At 37.2% G+C, this 22,917-nt stretch overlaps 1 protein-coding gene and 1 non-coding gene across 3 annotated transcripts; both read left to right on the top strand.

Annotated features, from left to right (window-relative positions):
• Nucleotides 1-12,673: 12,673 nt before the first annotated feature.
• Nucleotides 12,674-12,780, top strand: LOC116110329. Its single transcript, XR_004124870.1, has one exon. It is a non-coding gene; the product is annotated as a small nucleolar RNA R71 (small nucleolar RNA).
• A 4,593-nt stretch (nt 12,781-17,373) lies between these two features.
• LOC116110306 (enhanced ethylene response protein 5) lies at nt 17,374-21,203 on the top strand. 2 transcript variants are annotated; one of them, XM_031396525.1, is made up of 13 exons: nt 17,374-17,695; nt 17,782-17,918; nt 18,014-18,107; nt 18,184-18,273; nt 18,402-18,467; nt 18,558-18,647; nt 18,793-18,849; nt 19,135-19,196; nt 19,785-19,872; nt 20,032-20,108; nt 20,256-20,330; nt 20,422-20,527; nt 21,108-21,203. In XM_031396525.1, exons 1-13 carry the CDS (start codon nt 17,528-17,530, stop codon nt 21,165-21,167), a joined length of 1,170 nt encoding a protein of 389 aa, XP_031252385.1. In that variant the 5' UTR covers nt 17,374-17,527; the 3' UTR covers nt 21,168-21,203. The 2 variants fall into 2 exon arrangements, with proteins under 2 accessions (XP_031252385.1, XP_031252384.1); XM_031396524.1 differs by lacking the exon at nt 21,108-21,203 and adding an exon at nt 20,636-21,057 and having other exon boundaries at nt 17,377-17,695.
• Nucleotides 21,204-22,917: the final 1,714 nt, after the last annotated feature.

Genomic DNA, 22,917 nt, shown 5'->3' with positions numbered 1-22,917 from the left:
GAGCGGAATTGAGTTTTTGGACCCAAAAGCAAGCGAATCTCAGGATTCGGGGAAGTTATGAAGCAGATTTGAAGCACTATGAAGCTTGTTCCTATTAGAGAGCACCAAAGATTTAAGATTCAAGCAAGGAAGCAAAGGGAGGGCAGTTTCGTAATCTCATAATTGTTCAGAAAAGTTCGTCGCGGCAATAATATCTCGGGATAGATAAAGAATTGTAAACCAACTCGTTGCCAAGTTTTAGTTTTTCAAAACTGTGCGTTTTATTTTAGGCGAGAGTTTTAGGTTTTTTTGGACCGACTATATAAAGGAGACTTAGTCATTTTAGAAAGGAGTTCGACATTTTTGGGAGAAAGAAGAGAAGGTTGGAGATTGAACTCTTTGGATTCATCTAATAGGGAAGACTTTGTTCTCTTTTCTTTATTCCAACATGTTGAATGCATTGTTTACCATTTTTATTTCAATTTGTGTTAATTTTAGTATGAACTAACCCACTTTTGGGTTAGAGTTTTGATGTAATTGGGATTTTAATGTTTAATCAATAGATTGATGTTGCTTTTACATTCTATTGCATGGATTGTGTGATTATTCTTGTTTTTATTAAAATTACTTGTTGAGCATGATGAGACTAAAAGTGAATCATGTATTAGCTTCTTAGGGTAATTGCCATTGTTTTATTGAACGCTAGAGATAGGTTTGAGAATCAATGAAATCAATTTAGGATTCTTGTGCTTAACGAACTTAGAAATATTAACCTTCAATTTGTTGGGTGCGGAAGCTTAATAGAGATAAGTAGGAAAACGTAGCCTAAGAAGGTATGTTTCACACATGAGGGTGTTTGATTTATAATACGTGCATGTGAGTGTAAAAGTAACAGAATTCGTAGATTAATTCATAAAATCCTAGTGAAGTCAAAACCCTAACCGCTTTGTTTAATCAATATTTCTCTTGAATTAGCTTTGCTGTCATTAATTAGTTTTTAAAGTACATAGTGAATTTTGTTTTAACTTTAGCTTGTTTTCTCCCTCAAATCCAAACATCTTTCGGTTTCTCCAACTTGATAAACAACTAGGAAAATCGGTGCTTAACAAGCAATCCTCATGGGAACGATACTCTACTTATCACTTTATTACTTTTTGCGACTAGTGCACTTGCTACAAATTGCATGTTGTAATTTCAACGCAACACAATGCCTCATTGGAAAAATAGCCGTGCTGAGCCGATTCATTTCCAAGTCAGTGAAAAAGTGCCATCTCTTCTTCGCCTCCCTTAGAAAATCAAAAAAGTTCAAATGGACCCCAGCATGTAAAGAAGCTCTGGCTCGCCTAAAAAGGTACTTAACATCGTTTCCTTTGCTCTCTAAACCTAAAACAGGGGAACAACTCTTCACCTACTTAGCTTTGTCTAAATGTGTCTTCTCCGCCGTACTAATTCAAGAATAGGAAAGAAAACAGTTATCGGTCTACTACACCAACAAGTCTCTACTTGACACCGAGACATGCTATAGCCAACTTGAGAAGCTCGCACTCACTCTTATCACCGTCGTGAGGAAACTGAGACCGTACTTCTAGTGCCACCCAATCTTGGTCTTGACTTCTCACCCACTTAAGAAGGTCTTCCACAAGCCAGATCTCTTGAGTCGACTCATCTAGTGGACTATAGAGCTGAGCAAGTTTGATATCTCCTTCCAACCCCACACTACTATCAAGTTGTAAGTGCTAGTTGACTTCATCACCGATTTCGCACCTAGCACTTCTATTCAGGTTTAGATGTAGCTCTTATGCTTGACTGACAAGGGCTCATCCAAGTCGATCCTCTTAGTAGATGGTTTAAGCAACATCAATAGTAGCGATTCAAGACTTGTCTTAACTTCTCCTGAAGGGGATACCATACAGTAGTCTGTTTGGTGCGACTTCAAGGCGACCAACAACGAAACCGAATATGAGGCATTGATCGTCGATCTCTCTCTCGCTAAGGAAATAGGGGTCAAAAAATTCAAAGTTAAATCTAATTCATAACTGGTGGCGAATCAACTCCAAGGAACCTACCAAGCTCGAGACGCTAAGATGACCTCTTACCTCAATTTAGCCAAAGGGCTCCAGGTAGCATTTGAAGAGATCACCATCACTCAAGCCCCATGGACTGAGAACACACATGCAGATGCTCTGGCAAGCCTTGGCTCGGCTCTTTAAACTCCATTACTAGCAATGATGCCTTTGGTTCACCTCCAAGTACCAACCATTGCGGTTGACTCAATTAAGGTCTTGCTAGTCGAATCGGAAGAGTCTTGGATGACACCCATCCTTCACTACATGGAGAATGATGAGCTCCCAACAGACAAGAACGAAACATACCGGGTGAAGGCCAAAGCAGCTTGGTTCACCATCCATGATGGCTGCCTACTCAGAAGATTCTTCTCAGGTCCATATTTTAAGTGCATCATAGTGAAGGAAACGAAGTTTGTACTCGCAGAGCTCCATGAAGGCGAGTGTGGCAACCACGCTGGGGGATGAAGCCTTGCCAACCGGGCTCTCATATCAGGCTACTATTAGCCCATAATGCGCTTAGACTCGGCCAAATTCTCCAAGCATTATGATAGCTGCCAACATTTTGCTCCAATATCACACTTCCCCTTGGAACGGCTCAACTCCATCCTCAACCTTTGGCCATTCATGAAGTGGAGGATGAACATAGTAGGTAGACCTAGCAAAACGGGTCCAGACTTGTGGGTCAACCTGTACCCAGGTAAAAAATATAGGGTACGGGTCCAATACATTTGACCCGTTTTTCTGGACTCATACTCGGCCCGGCCTGGCTCGTATATAGGGGTCAACCTGCGGGTACCCATTCAAAAAAAAAAAATAAGGGATTTGAAAAAAAAAAGAAAAAAAAAAAAGGGATTTGTTTATTTTAATTGGTATTTGTAGTTTTGTATTTTATGTTATTGACTTATTGTGTTTGTTTATGTGTATTAGTGATTATGTATTTATTTATTTTGGTTGGTATTTGTAGTTTTGTATTATATGTTATTGACTTAATTGTTGTGTTTGTTTATTTGTATTACTATTAGTGATTATGTGTTTGTTTATTTTGGTTGGTATTTATAGTTTTGTATTATATGTTATTGACTTATTGTGTTTGTTTATGTGTTATTTGTTTATTTTAGTTCCTATTTGTTTATATTCTAAATTGAATTGAATTTAGAGTAGTTGATTTTGGGGTGTAAATGTAAAAAATTAAAATTGTAGGAATTTTGGGGGTGTAACTGTCATAATTGAAAAGTATTATGGGTAAAACTGTAAAATTTAAAACCTAGAGAGAGAAAAAAGGGTACCCATAGGTCCACCTATACCTGCATAGGATAGGATACGGGTCTAATAGTTTGGACCCATATATGACCTGTACCCGTGAAGACCCGACTCAAACCCAGCCCACCCGCCCTTTTGCCAGGTCTAATAGTAGGTAAGCTCCCAACCGCACCAGGATAGTGAGTCTACATGCTTGCGATTACCGACTACTTCACCAAGTGGATAGAGGCCAAGGCCTTCGCCAAAATCAGATATCGAGAAGTGAAGAGCTTCGTGTGAAAGAACATCATATGTTGGTTCGGTCTACCAAAGAAGATTATCACTGACAACAACTCCCAATTCATAAGCTCCGACTTTCAAGACTTCTGCAAGATGTGGGGTATCAAGCTAAGCTTATCCACTCCATGCTACCTCCAAGCAAATGGGCAAGCTGAATCGTCTAACAAGATCATCCTCCAAACAATGAAAAGAAGGCTCCAAAAAGCTAAGAGAGCTTGAGCGGATGAGCTCCTAGGGATGCTATGGTCTTACCGCACCATGACTCGGCTCCCACTAGAGAAACACATTTTTCTTTGGCCTATGGTTCAGAAGAAGTAATCCCAACAAAAGTGTCGATTCCCTTGACTCGACTACAATGGATAGACGAAGACACCAATGGACAACAACTTCGTTACAACCTTAACACCGCCGACGAGTTAAAGGATCAAGCCCTCATCCGCAGCGCCGTCTACAAGCAAAAGATGACTCGACACTACAACAAAAATGTCTGAGCCAGGGTCTTCAAGGTTGGTGATTGGGTCTTATGCCAAGTGTTTCAAAACACAAAAGAGTTAGGAGCCAGCAAGCTCAACCCTACGTGGGAGGGGGCCTACAAGATCACTAAAGTTGTTGGGAAGGGAGCCTATCAATTGCAATCACCAGAAGGCAAAAACATCACCAATAGTTGGAACGCAATCCACTTAAAAGTCTATCAATTCTGATAGGATTTTACTCGGTTCTACCAACCATAGAATCTAAGAACTTCTCAAATTGGGGTTAGGGTGGGCCTGTTCGCTCCCTTTAATTTTTGACTTAAACTCTGCCCCAGTGGAAGACTTGTTTCTCTTTATTCATTAATAAATCGAGGTGTATTCAGTTTGTCTAATTGTTGGATTATTTGTTTGTGATAAAACACCCCAAGGGCTATAATGGTCATCTTTTCTTACATCATTGACTAATCAAATGATCAAGTCTCAAAAATCGAAAAAAAAAAAAACATACAAAGACACTTAGAAAAAATCAACATTGCAAAAGGAAATCGAATAGAGGCGCCCAAATATATATCAAAAGTCAGAAATAAAAATACACTATCCAATGCACTTGACACTTACAAAAGTTAAATCATAAATTGTTTTTAGGGATCGTAAACTTAGACTAAGGTTGAATGTCTTCATTCGGTTTGCTACTCAGCTGGTGCTATCCCCAGGTAGCTGAGACTCCGGCACGATCGGCTCCTCTCGCTGTTCCTTCAACCCATCTCCAAGCTCCTTTGAACGAGCCTTAGAAATAACAGGCTCGGCACTGCAACCTTCTGGCTCAGATCCAACCCCCTATTCAGCAAGGAAGGCTTTGTACTCAGCTATCTCCTCGTCCATCTCCCACTCTCCTAAACCCTTCCATCAGGTTCGAATGAGTCTTCAAGACCACCTTCGTGGCTACGGTCTCTGACCTCTTGAACAGAGAAGCCATCTTAGCTTCCCACTTGGTTCGAGCCTTATGAAGTTAGAGTGTTAGGTCGACTCGGATCTTCTCAAACTCCTCATTCTTTTGCACAGCTTACAGCTTGTCCTCTAGATGGGACTTTTATTCGACAAGCTCCTTGTTGCGCCTTTCCAGATCCTTGTTTCTCTTTTCTTGCGAGGTTACCAACTTTTGCAAATGGACACCTTTAGAAAGAGCCTGTGATCAAAGAACAAAAATTACCCTAAGTATAAAAACTACAAGTGAGTATGAAAAATGAACAAGTTATCCAATACTTAGAAAGACGAGTAGTGGTCCACTCAGCCGCCTGCGCTACGCTGATCCTCCCAAGTTAGCATTCGTCCTCGGGTAGAGGAAAGGATTTTGGTACACCTCCAACGAAAGAAGTGTTGGAGTAGGCCGATGTATCAAACGAGATGATGATCTTCATGTTATTGTCATCAAGAACCACCACCATTGGAGTTGGCTCCACCTTTTGAATTGATGGAGGTGGATAGCTCAGACTCAGACAACGGCAGTTGAGGAAGGTCCCCCCTACTCTATTCTCCTCCTCTTCCTCGTTGACTTGGCTTGACACTTCTCCTTAATCTCCTTCATAGTCGGCACGTGAAACTCCCTAGCCATCTTCCCCTCTGTAAGGTATAACTCTTCACGTGCTAGAGGGTGATGAGTGGACTTACTAAAAACAAGGAGATCTGATAGGTAGTACAATAACATGTTCCAAGGGGGAAACAATGTACCTTGCTGCACTTCAAAGACGTGCTCCCACAAATGACTTCCCTTTAAGTTGGATTCGTCCAACACTCGGCGATAATTCCTCTTTTCCTCATGGATTACAAGAATCACTTAGCTCTTCTCCTCAGCACGAAGCCCCGACAGCGCTCGATTGTAATTCAAATCTACAAAAGAAAAAACAATGAGATTCAGTACACCAACACTTATCAAAAACTAAGTTCACTCACCCGTAGTCTACCAAAAGAATGAGATATTCTCGGCTCCACTCCCCCAAAGACTAGTTCCCCCTTCACAAAGAAGTAGTCGTCCTTCTACTTCTTATCATAAATTTTCAGCCTCATCACCAAGTACCTCCAGCCGTGTTGTAGCATAAAGAGGTGCCTACCTTTTTCTTTATCATGCTGCTTTAAATAATATGAATAGAGCATATCCATGGCTCTGAACTCTATGCGAAGCCGCATGCATAGACTTTCAATGGACATGAGCAACCGCCAAATATTCGGCATCAGTTGGCTCATAGCAATAATATAGTGATTCAGCACATCGTGCACCAATCACGGGATAGGAAAACACATTCCCTATTCTAGGGTCTGCTCATAGATACTAACCCAGCTCAACATGGACTAGTCCACTCGCTTATGCCTGGTCGGAGCTCAGATCTCTATAGAATCAGGTATCTTGTACCTGATCTTTAACATCTACCTCGGTTCAATCCTAGATGGCAGACTATCTACAAGCATCCCACTCCAAGACGGCTCTGCTTGTCTCCGCGACCACTACTGGTCGAGGGAGCCTCGCTTCCATCTACCCAATCCGCATTGTTAGCACTCTCTTATTCGGATCCAATATCGAACCTTCACTGCTAGAGCCATCATCGCTCGACTCTGCACCACGACCGTTCAACATGTGCCCCACATGGAAAGCTACGTTTGCTCCTCTAGTTGGAGCTGTCTCACCACCTTCTAGAAGCACCACCATGGTGGGTGCATTTTAATCTTCGTTGCCCCTAAACATCTTCACTTGACTAGGCCTCTGAACCCCTTCCGGCGTTATCAAGAAAAGCTTGACTTCTTACACGGTTCGGCGCCACTGTTACAACAAACCCAAACCTTAAATTTCTTATTCCCACTCAGATTAGCTAACCCAAACCAAGCAAATCCCCTAAAATACTAATTTGCCCCTCTTCTTCTTTCTTCAAATCAAAACCAGAAACCACACTTCTCTTTAAAAACCACCAAAAACTTCCCAAAAACCACTTTTCCTTTGAAACCTCAACTCTCAGACTCAACACAGACCAAAACACTTCTAAAACAACATCTAAGTACCCAAAACTTGTTTAAGAACACAAATGGAATGAGAAACAGACGAGTTGAAGAATTTGGAAGAGAAATTGAATCAAGCAAGATCAGAAATCAACAAAAGTACAAGAAAGAAGGCAGAACATAGTGTATGGATGAAGAAATTTATGGATAGTGAAAGCGAAATTGAACACGAAGCTTTTCTTGCCTTGTGGTTTTTAAGGTTTGTTCTTAGCCCCTATAATCTAATTGTCAAATTTGTATTTCCTATAGCGGTACATTTAGCTAGAGGGACTAGATTGCACTTGCACCGGCTATTCTTGCCAGCATTTACAAAGATTTGAGTTCATTGAAAGAAAATATTGTTGCTTTAACTAAGTTAGACAATTGGGGAAATGAAGATAATGAATTAGCTGTTACTAGACGTTCACCATTTTAGTTAGTCCAAATTTGGATATATAATGTATAATTTTTGTTTCATAGCATATTATATATTATGTATATCAAATGATACATTACACATGTATAACATATTTATTATGTATTAAAAATATTTATAATGATTTATTGATTTATTATAATGAATCAATATATCAAACGATACATTATACATATATGTTGTGTCGTTTGCAACAACTACTAGCAAGTGCACTAGTCTCAAGTAATATAGTATAACAAAATACAAGTTATCATACCCAAGGGATTGCGTAAACAAGTACTGAAATATTAATTAGTCTTAACTGTATCTAGATAATCAAAACTTAGAATGGTGATCTTTAAAACTGAAAATATTAAAATCTGAAATTGCAGTAAAACTAAAATTAAGAATTCAATGAGAGAAAACGGCTAAGACTTCAGGCTCATCTATAACTTCTTTGCATAGGCATGGCAATGGGGTGGGGATCTCATTCACCGTACCCATCCCCACCCTCAAAATCATTCCCCACCCCCGCCCTATCCCCGTTACGGGGATGACAGGAATTCTCATTCCCAGCCCCAAAGGGGAATGTTGGAGGCCCGTCTCCGCTCCATTAATTTTATATAAACATAAATTAATTTGAGCATTACCAAACACAATAGTTAATTCTCGTCCACGTGACAAACACTTAAATTAATCGTTTAAACATAATTAATTATACATAAATATGGGGCAGGGTTTGTTCTTGTTCAATTGTTTAGGGTGAGAGAAATTAGGAAAATATGGGTTTATATACGTAGGATAATTGTGTAATTAGGTGAAATATAGGGATATTAGTGAAAAGTAAATATATATATATATACATTTTTTTAATTTTATATATTATATACGGTGCGGGCCGGGGGAAAGGCATCACCCACCCCCGCCCCATCCCCGAGGACGGGGATTAAAACACCCCCCACCCCTGCCCCTATCCCCGAAAAAACTGGGGTTTCCCCGCCCCATATGGGGCGGGGCAGGACGGGTCCCCGAAATCTCGAGGAACATTGCCATGCCTATCTCTGCACCCCTCAATTTACTATGGTCAATGAATTTATTTAATTAATGTGACAACGGGATTTCCTAAGTTAATCGATATTCTTTCTCAAGCAATATTAATTCTACTTCTATCTCACAACCTAGATATTTCTATATAGATTTAATGATATAAACGAGCATTAAGCTTTATGAAATCCTCTAGCTTTCAGCACAAGTTAATCCTGCCTATGACTATTGCATGTATCAATTCATATATCTCTATATCCAATCAATTATGAAATCCTCTAGCTTTCAGCACAAGTTAATCCTGCCTATGACTATTGCATGTATCAATTCATATATCTCTATATCCAATTAATCCATGGCCTATATTACTAGAGCACTCATGTGATATCTCCTCTCGGTCTCAATCACACAAAACAATTATATCAGAAATTGATCAGGTTCCTAATAGCATTAAGCACATAATATAAACTCATCATTAGAAAAATAATTCACTGACCAAAGAGTAAAAGATTGATCACAGATCCATAAAAAGACTAACCCTAGTCTTAGCCTGAGAAAATTAGTTCATAATAAAAGAAACAACAGTAGAATCCAAGAAATAAATCATATTGAAAAAGTAAAAACAAACTCTGTGATGAATTTTGTTCTTGACTCTCCTTTCTCTTTTGTTACCCAATAATCTCTCTCAAAGAATGGGTAAAATTCGGTCTCCCTAAGGAGTAATCTTAATCACCTTTAAATACCCAAAAGAGTCCTAAGTGAAAAAGGAAAGAAAAACTAATAAAAACCCTAAAAGTGTCCAACACGGCCCTAGCCGTGTCCAAATGTACGTCACCACAGCCCAGGCCATGGTGTTTCCTGTCCTCGTTATTTTATCTTCATTCCACCACCATGACCGTGGTGAACCACCAAGGCAAGGCCATGGCCTTCAAACTTGTCAGCTAATCTCAATTTCTTCAAGTTTTGAATCCCAATTTCATTCCAATGCTCCAATCTACTCAATTAACGCCTGAAAATTACAAAAATTCTCCAAATCAATAACTGACCGTTCATATTTCAAACTTACAGAAACTAACATCAAATCACAGAAAGCAAATGAGAAATTAACTAGAAGGCTATAAAAACAAACCTAAAAACACTAAATTTATGCAACTTATCAACTCCCCCAAACTTAGTCCTTTGCTCGTCCCCGAGTAAAGAAAATATCAGAAAAACAAACTCAACAATTATCAAGGATTCGCAGCATTTCCAAAATCAAGGGAAGAAGGCAAACATGCTTTAAATAATTCTCATGCATCCAAACATACAACCCAGCTAATTGTGCAACTCTAATCTTTCTTCCAACCCAGTCGTGCCTCACCAAGACTTTATACTTAAACCCCTGCTTATTTTTCTCTCTCTCTCTCTTTTTTTTTTTCATAGGCTTCTTTAGATTGTCGCATCACCTTTTTATGTGAATGCATACATTTGTGATGAATGCCCCAGGTTACTCAGTAATGTCACAACACATAAAGTGCTTTGCATACTCATAATTCAAGCTACGGTTTGACTCAAAAGTAAACATGGGTCTCATGAATACTCTTGGTTACTAAGCAGCTCGAAATAGCGGAGTAGTTCATTCAAAAATAAAAAAATAAGCATAGTTAATTTATTTCAAGATTGTATATGCACATTTTTTTTTTTTTTTGTAGTAGGCAGTGAAGACAAGGCTTAGCTAATACACAACAAAATCAAGTGATAAATCAGAATTTGCACAACCATCTAGAATTGCTGTCACGGCCCAATCTAACCGTGGGCACGGCTGGGCTGGGCTCACCCCAGGCCCACTATCTGTGAACACTAGCTAGCCTGATGGTACTCACCATGCTTCTCGATTGACTATAGCCCCTTGGTCTTGGGTTCGAGTGGTGGGGGAGGCGAAGAAATCCCTTAAGGGGGGGACAGTACTTGCCACGTAGGGTTAGTAGTGGGCCCACCATGCTAACCGTTACAATTGCATACTCTTCAGCATTCCTAAAGATATGAGCATGTTTGAATCCTTTCAATGACTTGATACTACCACTACTCCAAGTTGTTACCAAGTTCATCACAAAAAGGAAATTTTTTTTTCTTTGGGGATATCACAAAGTTTCATTCAGGATTGTATCAAAAGCATAACCAAACTACCCACTCCCCCAAACTTAAAGAATGCAGTGTCCTCAATGCATGAAAAGCAAAAACAAAACAGAAAATATGGAAAATAAAAGATAGAAACTTCCTTGCATTTAGAGGATAGAACATCTAGGAAAGTGGGCTCATATAGCGATCAAATTTGGCTTCCAGAACGAGCAGGCGATCATTGACATTGCTAATGCTAGTCTCTAGTCCTTTTTTTTTTTTTTTAACAAAGCCACGGTTGTGTAAAATAACACGGAGTACCCCGTGGTGAAGGCTGGACTCTGCAAGCTTTTTATCCTTTAACACGGCCCTTTTATAAGGTGGATTAGCCTCCAAACTTGCTACAATCTCAATTAAGTGCTTATTCTCCCCTCCATCTTCTTTTGAATCAACCAAGCAAGCTTCCAATGGATCTTCATACCGGTTATCTTGAAAATACTCACGAACCAAAGGATCAAAAGCATTGATTCTAAAGCACATGCTATCTTCTAAAGGGTGTTTCATAGTTTTAAAAACATCAAATGTTACTTTTTCATCTCCTACCCTAAGAATTAGCTCACCTCTTTGCACATCAATCAATGCCCTGCTTGTGGCTAAAAATGGTCGTCCAAGAATGAGAGGTATCTCAACATCTTCTTCCATATCCAACACAAGAAAATCTACAGGAAAAATAAACTTATCTACCTTGACAAGCACGTCCTCCACAATACCTCTTGGATATTTAATTGATCTGTCAGCCAATTGTAGAAATACTATGGTGGCCCTTGGTTCTCCAAGTCCCAATTTCCTGAAAATAGATAAAGGCATTAGATTAATGCTAGCACCTAAATCACATAAAGCTTTGGAAGATGAAAGTGAACCAATAATGCAAGGTATTGTAAAACTCCCTGGATCTTTTAATTTTGGTGGCAATTTATTTTGCAAAATTGCTGAACATTCTTCAGTGAGTTTTACTGTTTCTTGCTCTTCCAGTTTTCTCTTGTTAGAAAGGATTTCCTTCAAGAACTTTGCATAGCTAGGCATCTGAATAAGAGCATCTGCAAATGGAAGAGCATCTGCAAATGGAATATTAATGTGCAATTTCTTAAAAATATCTAAAAATTTTGCAAATTGCTAATCAACTTTCTGCTTCTTTAAAGCAAGAGGGAAAGGAGGCTGAATTACTATCTTCTTAGGTTCAAACAACTTTTTAGCAATGCTGTCTGGTTGCACTTTCGGTGCTTCCTCTTTCTCTGCTCTTTATGCGCAATTTCTTTGCCACTCCTTAGAGTAATTGCCTTCACATGCTCCTTTGGACTCTTCTCTGTGTACTAGGCAACGTTCCTTGAGCTCTCCCTGATATCAAATTTACCAACTGCCCCATTTGAGTCTCCAAATTTCTAATCAAAGCTTCTTGATTCTAAAATCTTGCTTCAGTGGAGCTTACAAACTTCGTCACTAGTTCTTCCAAATTGGGTTTCTTTTCTTGAGGAAAACCTGGAGGTGGTGGTTTCACTGCATTTTGATTGCTCCATGAAAAATTGAGGTGATTCCGCCAACTAGAGTTGTAAGTACTGGAGTAGGGATTATCCTGATGTTGCCTGTGAAAATTACCAACATAATTAGCACTTTTAGTAGAATTAGCAAAAGGGTTACCTACCTGACATTCATTACTAAGATGGTCTCCTTCACATAGATCACAACTCATGCTCTTCACTTGCATGATTGGGGCCCTCATATTATCAATCTTTTTGTTCAATGCTTCCAATTGAGTGGAAATTGCTGTGATTGCATCCACTCCATATAATCATTTTGCATTCCTTTGTGGTACTTTATCAGATTGCCGTTGGTAACTGTTTGAAGCCATCTCATCCAATAATTCATACGCTGCTTCTGGTGTCTTCTTCATTATAGTGCCTCCTGAAGCTGCATCAATCGTAGAACGGTTAGCAAGAATTAAACCATTGTAAAAAGTTTGTACCTGTAACCAAATTGGTAATCCATGATGCGGGCATTTCCTCAACAACTCTCTGTAACGCTCCCATGCTTCATATAACGACTCCCCATCTACCTGCATAAAATTAGGGATATCATTACGCATCCTTGCAGTTTTAGAGGGAGGAAAATATTTAGCTAGAAAGCGCTGAGCCAATGCATCCCATGTTGTAATAGATTCTGCAGGCAAAGAATTTAGCCAATTCTTGGCTTTATCTCTTAATGAAAAAGGGAACAGTCTCAATCTAATTGCATTGTCTGTGACACCATTCTGCTTGAATGTATCACATATCTCTAAGAAATTTCCAATGTGAGCATTTGGATCCTTGTGGGCTAAACCACTGAATTGGCAGGTTGACTGAATCATCTGAATAATCGTAGATTTAATTTCAAAGTTATTTGCTGCAATGGTTGGCCTCCTAATGCTAGAAGCAGTGCTACTCAATGACGGCATTGCATAATCCATTAAAGAACGTGGGGCTGCATCTTCTTTGAGATTCTCCAAAAGTGGAGGATCTTCTTGATTATTATTATTGTCGTCTGCCATGCTCCTTCCTTGCCTTCTTCTCAATGCTCGTATTGTTCTCTCAATTTCTGGATCAAAAGGTTCAAGAATCTCTAATCTTCTTCTAGTGTGTGTCATACACTGGAAGATCTAAAAACAAGAGAACTTGAAAAAATATATATATATATATATATGGAACAAGATCTAAAGTAAAGCTAAACTAATGATTTCAATATTGCCAAACTACAATCCCTGGCAACGGCGCCAAAAACTTGTTGTATCGTTTGCAACTACTACTAGCAAGTGCACTAGTCTCAAGTAATATAGTATAACAAAATATAGGTTATCGTATCCAAGGGATTGCATAAACAAGTACTGGAATATTAATTAGTCTTAACTTTATTTAGATAATCAAAACTTAGAATGGTGATCTTTAAAACTGAAAATATTAAAATCTGAAATATTAGAAACGAATTGCAGTAAAACTAAAATTAAGAATTCAATGAGAGAAAACGGCTAAGACTTCAGGTTCATCTATAACTTCTCTGCACCCCTCAATTTACTATGGTCAATGAATTTATTTAATTAATGTGACAACGGGATTTCTATGTTAACCAATATTCTTTCTCAAGCAATATTAATTCTACTTCTATCTCACAACCTAGATATTTCTATATAGATTTAATGAAATAGACGAGCATTAAGCTTTATGAAATCATCTAGCTTTCAGCACAAGTTAATCCTGCCTATGACTATTACATGTATCAATTCATATATCTCTATATCCAATTAATCCATGGCCTATAGTACTAAAGCACTCATGTGATATCTCCTCTTGGTCTCAATCACACAAAACAATTATATCAGAAATTGATCAGGTTCCTAATAGCATTAAGCACATAATATAAACTCATCATTAGAAAAATAATTCACTGACCAAAGAGTAAAAGATTGATCACAGATCCATAAAAAGACTAACCCTAGTCTTAGCCTAAGAAAATTAGTTCATAATAAAAGAAACAACAGTAGAATCCAAGAAATAAATCATATTGAAAAAGTAAAAACAAACTCTGTGACGAATTTTGTTCTTGATTCTCCTTTCTCTTTTGTTACCCAATAATCTCTCTCCAAGAATGGGTAAAATTCGGCCTCCCTAAGGAGTAATCTTAATCACCCTTAAATACCCAAAAGAGTCCTAAGTAAAAAAGGAAAGAAAAACTAATAAAAACCCTAAAAGTGTCCGACACGACCCTAGTCGTGTCCAAATGTACGTCACCATAGCGTAGGCCACGGTGTTTCCTGTCCTCGTTATTTTATCTTCATTCCACCACCACGGCCGTGGTGAACCACCAAGGCAAGGCCATGGCCTTCAAACTTGTCAACTAATCTCAATTTCTTCAAGCTTTGTATCCCAATTTCATTCCAATACTCCAATCTACTCAATTAATGCCTGAAAATTACAAAAATTCTCCAAATCAATAGTTGACCGTTCATATTTCAAACTTACAAAAACTAACATCAAAACACAGAAAACAAATGAGAAATTAACTAAAAGGCTATAAAAACAAACCTAAAAACACTAAATTTATTGAACTTATCAATATATATTATGTATTAACATATGATTAATTGATTATGGATAATAGCATATTATATTATTTTGTATAATGTATCATATGTATTATACATTATACATATATAACATATATATTGTATGGGCAAAAAATCGTACTGGGCCTGACGAGGCCCAATAATGAAATGAACAGATTACGACCCAAGGCCTTAGCCCAATTCTGGTTAGGCTTACACTCAAATATGTCTTGCGAACTGCCCTCTCTATAAGTTTGGCTATCCTGCAAGTTGAGCTAAGTTAGGTCAAGCCCACTAGCCCACAAAAGTCCATGAATAGGAAACAAAATCTTGTTTTGTTTCCACTTTTGTCAAGATCCCAGATCTCATTCATAATGATAAGTTTAACCCAATAAAGGAAATAAATCTTATCTCCTTCCTAATTACAACTCCTTTACCTAGTAGGACTCAAAGTCCTACTAGGATTCAAACCTTTTGGGTTCACTATGTAAGCAAGGGGTAGACCGCCTCATTATTGGTTGAGAATTATTGGTTGAGAAATCACCCCCAATAGCTAGGCTCTCAAAGTTCTTGCTCCCAAGAACCATTGCATTATTCTGGTATTCCTTTCCGTCCTTAGCCCTCACTAAAATACCCTCTGTCTCGCTGACTTAAGCGTCGAAGTGTCTACGGCAGGTGCCACACTGGTGTCTATCTAGCCTTCAAGTTCCCTTTTGCTCTTTGTGCAAGTACAACTGATTGTCAGTGGCTTACTTCATACAAGATCTATCCCTCTTAACTTGACCTAGACTTTATGGTCTACATATATTATGTATATCAAATGATACTTATACATATATAACATATTTATTATGTATTAAAAATATTTATAATGATTCATTATATTTAATATAGACAATTTATCTATTATTATTTAGAGTAAACGACATTTTCCCAGCCAAGGTTTGGCAAATCTACAAGTTCCCACCTATGGTTTCATAAATTACAGATTCTCACTCTTAAATTAACAGAAAACTGTTTAATCTAATAGTTAAAAGGGTAAAATGGTCATTTCAAAGATAAAAAATTCAAAATAACCCTTGACTTCTCAAATTCACCCCACCGACGATTTCAGACCATTTCGGCCTATTCTCGGTGTAGTTGACCCATCCCGACACCAGCATTACAATCCCTTCAACCCTCATATCAAAACCCCTAACCTCCTCCCCTGATTGAACCCCCCAATCGTCGACGCCGCTCTTAGTTTCAGTTGGCGTTTCATCCAAATTTCGACAGGTTTTGGCACTGAAAACCACCCCTAACACCACCAATAGCATCACTGGCTTCCCCCTATCAAAACCCCCAAAATTGTCGACCGCAATTACCCGTCGATCACTGCCGCCTCTCCCTTACGTTTTCACGTTTTGTCGCACCTTTCCAGTCAAATTCTAGCACCTCCCCATGGTGCAATCGGGTGGAAAAGTTAGGGGTTTTGGTGAGGAGGATAAGGGGATGCTGATGGTGGTGTCAGGGAGGTCCAATGGTGCTAGAATCAAGCCGGATTTTTGGCTTGGCCGGGATCTCCTCTGGGGGTTATTTGAGAGAACTTAGAGATGTGGAGGTTATGTTAAGAGAAAAGTAACGGTGTTAATTTAAGGGTGTGAACTATAATTTATGAAACCATGGGTCGAATCTCGCACATTTGTCAAACCTTGGGTGGAAAAGTGCCATTTACTCTTATTATTTATTACCCATTTGTATATGATTTCACTCAATGTTTTCCACAATTATGTTATTATAATCAAATTTGAATTTGATAAATTAATAATGTGAAACAATTAATTGTTAAAATGGTAATTATATATATATATATATATAATTTTTTTATTAAAAATGTAATATATATGGAGCGAGGCCGGACGGGGCCAAACTGGGGCAAACTAACCCTATCCCCGAATTTGGGGAATGAATTTTGGCCTGAACCCGGTCCCGTTCCCGAACCATTCAGGGAATCTCCGCCTCATTCAGGCCAAGACAGGGAAAATGCCTATCCTTACCCAAGACCCAACCACTTTGCCAAGTTTCACGCCGGGCTGGGTTTTAAAACCTTGCCTTTACATCCTGCAATTGGATTATGATATCTCCATCATAGTAGGTTTATGATGAAAGGAGAGTTATTGGATTACAAGATGTTGGGGTGTATTTATAATATCTATAATCTCTTGGGTGTGTATTTGTAAACATTAAAGGGTTTATTTGTCATTTTTTTAAAAGTAAGGAGTATTTGAAATTATCCTGAGTACCCAAACCGGAACCAAAACCGATGTTTCAGGTTTCGATTTCGGTTCCAAATTTAGGGAACCAACGGTTCCGATTCCTTTGATTTCCCTTAGACCCGCCCACCCCTGAATTATCCATCAAACATATAAACAATTGAGCCATCAATATCATATGTTGATTATAAACTTTACTCTTTTATAATACATTAATAAATAATTTAAATATATTAATAATAATTTTTAATCGAATAGGATAATAAAAATTATTATCAACTAATAATTCTTCATAATTAAACTATCTAAACCCTCGTTAGCAAAAATTCATTAATCTCATTTAATCAGACACTTTTATAGTAAACTAAACCTCCACAAGACAACAGAATCCAATTTCAAAAAATACATATAAACGATCACAACTTTCTCCAACAACTGCCAAACAAGCTTCAGTCGTTGTTTCTCAACAGACTTGGACTCTTCAACCCATACCAATCCAATTCAATTCAATGGCGTACGTTAGCATGGGAGAAGCACACAGAAGGATCACTGATTACCTCAACCGCTTCTCCGACGCCGTTTACTCCCAAGACGTAGTTTCACTCAAGCTTCTCTTTTCTTTCTCTTCCAACACTCACTTTCTCCTCCCCCTCGCCGACGCTCTCAACGTCTTCCAGGTTCAAATCTCCCCCTCTATTCCGGTCTCTGATTCTATTTAACAATTAATGCTGAAACTTTTATTTTTGTTTTGTGTTTGTAACAGGACGCTAATAGATTGATTAAACAGTCCGATAAGTACTCTCAGTTTGGAGAAATTATAGTTCCGCTTTTTCGTTCTCTACAAAACTATCGAATTGGAAACTTGGTTGATGCCTATCACGCCTTTGAAAAATCTGCCAAGTAGGTTTTTTTTTTTTTTTTTTTTTTTTAAATGTTATTCTTATTAATTATAATTGGAGATATACTTACTTGCTAATTAAACGCGGAAATTACAGTGCTTTTCTTCAGGAGTTCCGGAATTGGGAATCGGCCTGGGCTTTGGAATCATTGTATGTCATTGCTTATGAGATTAGGGTTCTTGCCGAGAGGGTATGATTTTCTCTATTTTATTTTTTAAATTCTGGGGAGATATTTTGCTACATTGTTGTTTGTAAATTTTTTGTAGGCTGATAGAGAGTTGGCTGCCAATGGAAAGTCCCCTGAGAAGTTAAAGGCTGCTGGCTCTTTTCTTATGAAAGTCTTTGGGGTTCTTGCTGTATGTTCCTCTAAACTAATTCTTATTATTAGATTGTTTGGCTCTATTTGATGTATGAATGCTCTAGGTGTGTTTAAATTTTGGTTACTGTCTTTGCTATTTCTTTTGAAATATTATGTCAATTCTAGGGAAAAGGTGCAAAACGTGTCGGAGCATTATATGTGACATGCCAGTTGTTCAAGATTTACTTCAAGGTGCTCTTCACCTTCTATTATCTCTAAAGTTTTGAAGGAAACTATCTAATTTAAGCTTACACTAAGATATTTAAATTGTATTACTTGTAGCTTGGTACCGTTCACCTATGCCGTAGTGTAATAAGAAGTATAGACACTGCTCGTATTTTTGATTTTGAGGAATTTCCTAAACGAGACAAGGTAAGATTTGAGTTTTGTTTGTTTTTCATTTTTTTTTTTTTTTTTTTTTTTAAAAAAGGGGGAGGGGGTAGATTATATGTTTTTCTTCCTTGCAAAAATTGATCCTCTGAGTATTGATAGTTACTATCATGATTTGCATCTGCAGGTCACTTACATGTATTATACGGGCCGTTTAGAAGTTTTCAATGAAAATTTTCCCGATGTAAGTATTTAAGTTCCTTTTTAATAGTTCAGATATGATTTGATTTACATGAAGATGAATTCTAGCCTTTTGTTGGAGATTTCCCCTTGGTCCCTGGACATTCTGGATGAACATGCCAGTGCAGACCTAATATTCAATCTTTGAATGATATTGTTTGATTTCATGCTATCATCTTTTAATTGGAAAATAATATGTTCAATATGATTTATGGTCTGATTGGTTTCATTATTTGTATAATTCCTCATTGTCCTGTTATTCACTTAGTCTCTTTTTATGACCTCACAGGCTGATCAGAAATTATCATATGCCTTGACGCATTGCAACCCCAGGAGTGAAGCCAATATAAGGTTTGTTTCAGTTGTGCTTAATGCATGTGTTCTGCATCTTAAAGATAGAAAGACTATGGACTGTTTCTTTATGCAGTTGTTAGTCTTTATTAAATACTTGTTAACTGGCTGTACTGGATATTTTTCAAATGATGTTTTATTAGGAAATATTAATGTCCATTCTGCCATTAATTTTGCTGACATAATAAATGGTGTTACTTTAATTTAGCTGTTATATCTGTAATAGATTTTTTTTCTCTTTATCATTTTGATTGAGTTCTTCCTTGTTAGCTAATTTTCCGGCTTGATGATTGTGTTTGTTTTTCTTTCATTTAATAAGTTTGAGAACTATTATAGCTGGTCAATTTCACTCATTTTACCATGTTTTGGATCATTAACGTTGTACTATGTGCACCAATATCATTGCTTTTTCTTTTTTATGTGATGTTTGATCTCAAATTCTGTGGTTTATTGATGTCTCAAAACATCTTATTACTTTTGTATTGAATAGTTTTTTTCCTGGGATGTTATATAAGTCAAACATGAGATCTATAGCAATTTCTTAACCCAGCAGTTGTAGCTGATATTTTTCTTCTCTTTGTTGTGCAGGATGATATTGAAATATTTGATACCAGTGAAGCTTTCAATAGGCATCTTACCTGAAGAGTGGATGCTAGAGAAGTATAACCTGGTTGAGGTAAGGCATGCCATTTGAATCGTTTCTCCTCTTTGTGAATTAATTCTATTATCTTACGGAAATCAAAATAATAACTCTATTTTTGTAATTTAATAATGGATGGGAAGAGGGCTACCTCTTTGTGCAGCTCATATCTAATATCTGCTGGTTCTCTGACAGTACAGCAATATTGTGCAAGCTCTAAGAAGGGGTGATCTCCGACTTCTTCGACATGCTCTCCAAGAGCATGAAGACCGGTATGTTTTCCCTTTCAATTTGGGTGGTCTGTAGTACAACTGTCCATAAAAATTAATTTCTGGAAGGTGACATTGGAGTCATCTACTCCTTGACAATATCTGAATGATGATTTTTTTCTTTTTTTTTTTCTTAATTCTTTTCATAAGGTTCTTAAGATCAGGGGTATATCTTGTGCTGGAGAAGCTAGAACTCCAAGTTTTTCAAAGACTGTTCAAGAAAATGTGAGTTCCATTTCTCTTGATTGTATACATATTTACATTTACATATACTTGTAATATCTGGTTCATGATAATTTTCATTATAATTCTTCAGTTACATCATCCAAAAGCAGAAAGATCCTAGCAAAGCTCACCAGATGAAGTTGGAAGTAATTGTTAAGGCATTGAAATGGCTGGAGATGGACATGGATGTTGATGAGGTACAATTCTTCATTCTCGTCACTTTTGGTTTTTAAAATCTATTAGACTCTCTTTTGTGGTAGGTTTGCCTGGTAGATTATGTAATTAGAATACGTTGCAATGCATAGGTGGAATGTATAGTTGCCATATTGATACACAAGAATCTAGTTAAAGGATATTTCGCTCACAAGAGTAAAGTGGTGGTCTTGAGCAAGCAGGATCCTTTTCCGAAATTAAACGGTAGACCGGTCAATTCATAGAGCTGGCGAAGGAGTTATTTAGGATGCTAAGATGTACTTTGTGTAACTGCAGTAGACACTGATGTAGATGTAGTAATAATATTGGCTCATATATATTTGTGCTATACATAACACCAGGCATTGTTGTATTAGTCAAAACAAACATGTGCGTTTTTTTGAGAACACTAGATTATAAATTTGGTTTCATAGTAATTCTTTTGAATTGGAGAACTCGTTTATGAAGAGCTGTAATTTCTGAGCTGAACTGTTCCGAAATCCCAAATTACTAATTTACAAATTTTTTGGCTTTTGATGGTGGTGCGAATTGTGTATTCTTTGGCTACTCATTGTCGATGGAAAGGATGAATGGAGTACAAGTGAATTAGTTTTGAGTTTTCTGGGAAAATTACGATATAAATAGCAAGTAGTCAAGTGAGTGTGAAATCATGTATAAATTTCGGATACATAATATAATGTGTTCTATATTTTTAATTCATTTTTTTCACTCTGTTTTTTTGTTTCTCAATTTTAATATTTATAATCTGCTCTAAAATTCTCTTAATTTATATATATAATAAAATCTTAAAATTCTTATATTATATTTACTCTTCCAATAATTATTAATTAATTTGAGTATCACTCTATTCTTATTAAAAGTGTTATTGGTTGGTCGTTGCATAAACCTGTGGCGACTTAAGGTAACTATTATGCTTTGACATTATTCGTGAATTTCCACTGATTGTGACCGAAATCCAGCAAAGTAGTGATTCTATTTCTTCATCATTGCAATTTTCCAAAGAATTATTCGTGAAATAAGAAGGTATATTTTATCTTGATTTTAGTTTATTTCAAGTGTTAAAATGATTGATTTTGTGTTTTGGGGGTAAATCGTGATGTTTCAACCTAGGAAGAGTAGTTTTAGAGCTGAAGATTGGTTGTTTGTTGGTTGGTTTGGGTATTTGGACGGAAAACGGCGGTTTGAAGGGGCGGTGTAGCCGTCTGTGTATTTTTACCGACACCCTATATTAGTCCTATTTGGTCAGAAAGATGTCATCCATATTGATACCTTGGATATCGGCCATTGTCTGAATGACCGAATACAAGCTATTGGTCAATTCAAGTGATGAAGTGAACTGATCAATAGTAAGTATTGTCAGTTGGATAACACATAACAAATATTGGTGACCAACACCTACCATTCGGTCATTTAAACTTTAAATTGATTGATACCTAGGTATCGATTACTGTCGGTCATTTAGATATAGAACTCTTTGATTGATAGTGACTGACACCTAGGTTTCAGTCACATTCGCAAAATGTATTTTGTTTGTTGTTTTTTTTGTAATGTTATATAATATTTTACACACACACCCACACACACAAAAAACTTGATTTACATGTTTAAGACACATACATTGTAAATCCATCAAAAAATGAAATCATTTACAACTTGCAAATGACATAACATACTTTTTTTAGTTTTTTCTCTTTTTTGTAGCTTTTAATGGAACAACAAGCATCAAATGGTTCAATAACACCTCCTTTGAATCAAAATAACAAGATTTGTACGTGATTGCTAGAGATTGAGCACTTGGAAAATTGGAATTTAGTTCAAGATTCGTGCTGAATTATGGGAAAATGTGGTTGGGCTAGTCCTGAGACACTCTCCACACCTAAGCTAGATTTCAATTCCCACCCCAATTTTGGGTCATTTTTTTATAATTTCTCTTTGATATATATAAACATCATTATTTTTCAAATTATCAAAATTATGTTCAGAGAACAACTAATTTAAATTAAAAAAATTGATATTTAATTAAAAAAAAGAGAGTTAGGCATAATTGATGTGTAGTTTTAGTTTATTAGCGGAATTTTCCGAGATATATATAAAACGAACGATCTACAAAGGATTATTATCCTCACCTCCGCTGAGGTTTACGTTACCCAAGTAACATCCCATAAGTTTAAAATAGCTTCCTAACCTCCCCTGAGTTTCAAAAATTCTCTGAGACCTCCCTTTTACAAAATTAGGGTCTTTTTGAACTTTGTCACCGTGCGTATTTTAGCTAAACGGAGAAATTATTTTTAACACCTTGAAGTATATGAGATAAAATAAATCCTTAAATTCCTGAAATGACTCTTTACCCTCTATTATTTGGCCGAGTTAGTGA

The sequence above is a fragment of the Pistacia vera genome, unplaced genomic scaffold (assembly GCF_008641045.1).
Source record: "Pistacia vera cultivar Batoury unplaced genomic scaffold, PisVer_v2 Contig60, whole genome shotgun sequence".
NCBI classification, from domain to species: domain Eukaryota; kingdom Viridiplantae; phylum Streptophyta; class Magnoliopsida; order Sapindales; family Anacardiaceae; genus Pistacia; species Pistacia vera.
The sequence above is the reverse complement of the archived record's forward strand: the minus strand, read 5'-3'. Positions and strand labels throughout refer to the sequence as shown.

Coding starts and splice junctions, on each gene's coding strand:
- LOC116110306 (XM_031396524.1), top strand. CDS start 17,528: ATGGCGTACGTTAGCATGGGAGAAGCACACAGAAGGATCACTGATTAC. Junction 18,108..18,183: donor TTAGGGTTCTTGCCGAGAGG/GTATGATTTTCT, acceptor AATTTTTTGTAG/GCTGATAGAGAGTTGGCTGC. Junction 20,109..20,255: donor CTCCAAGAGCATGAAGACCG/GTATGTTTTCCC, acceptor TCTTTTCATAAG/GTTCTTAAGATCAGGGGTAT.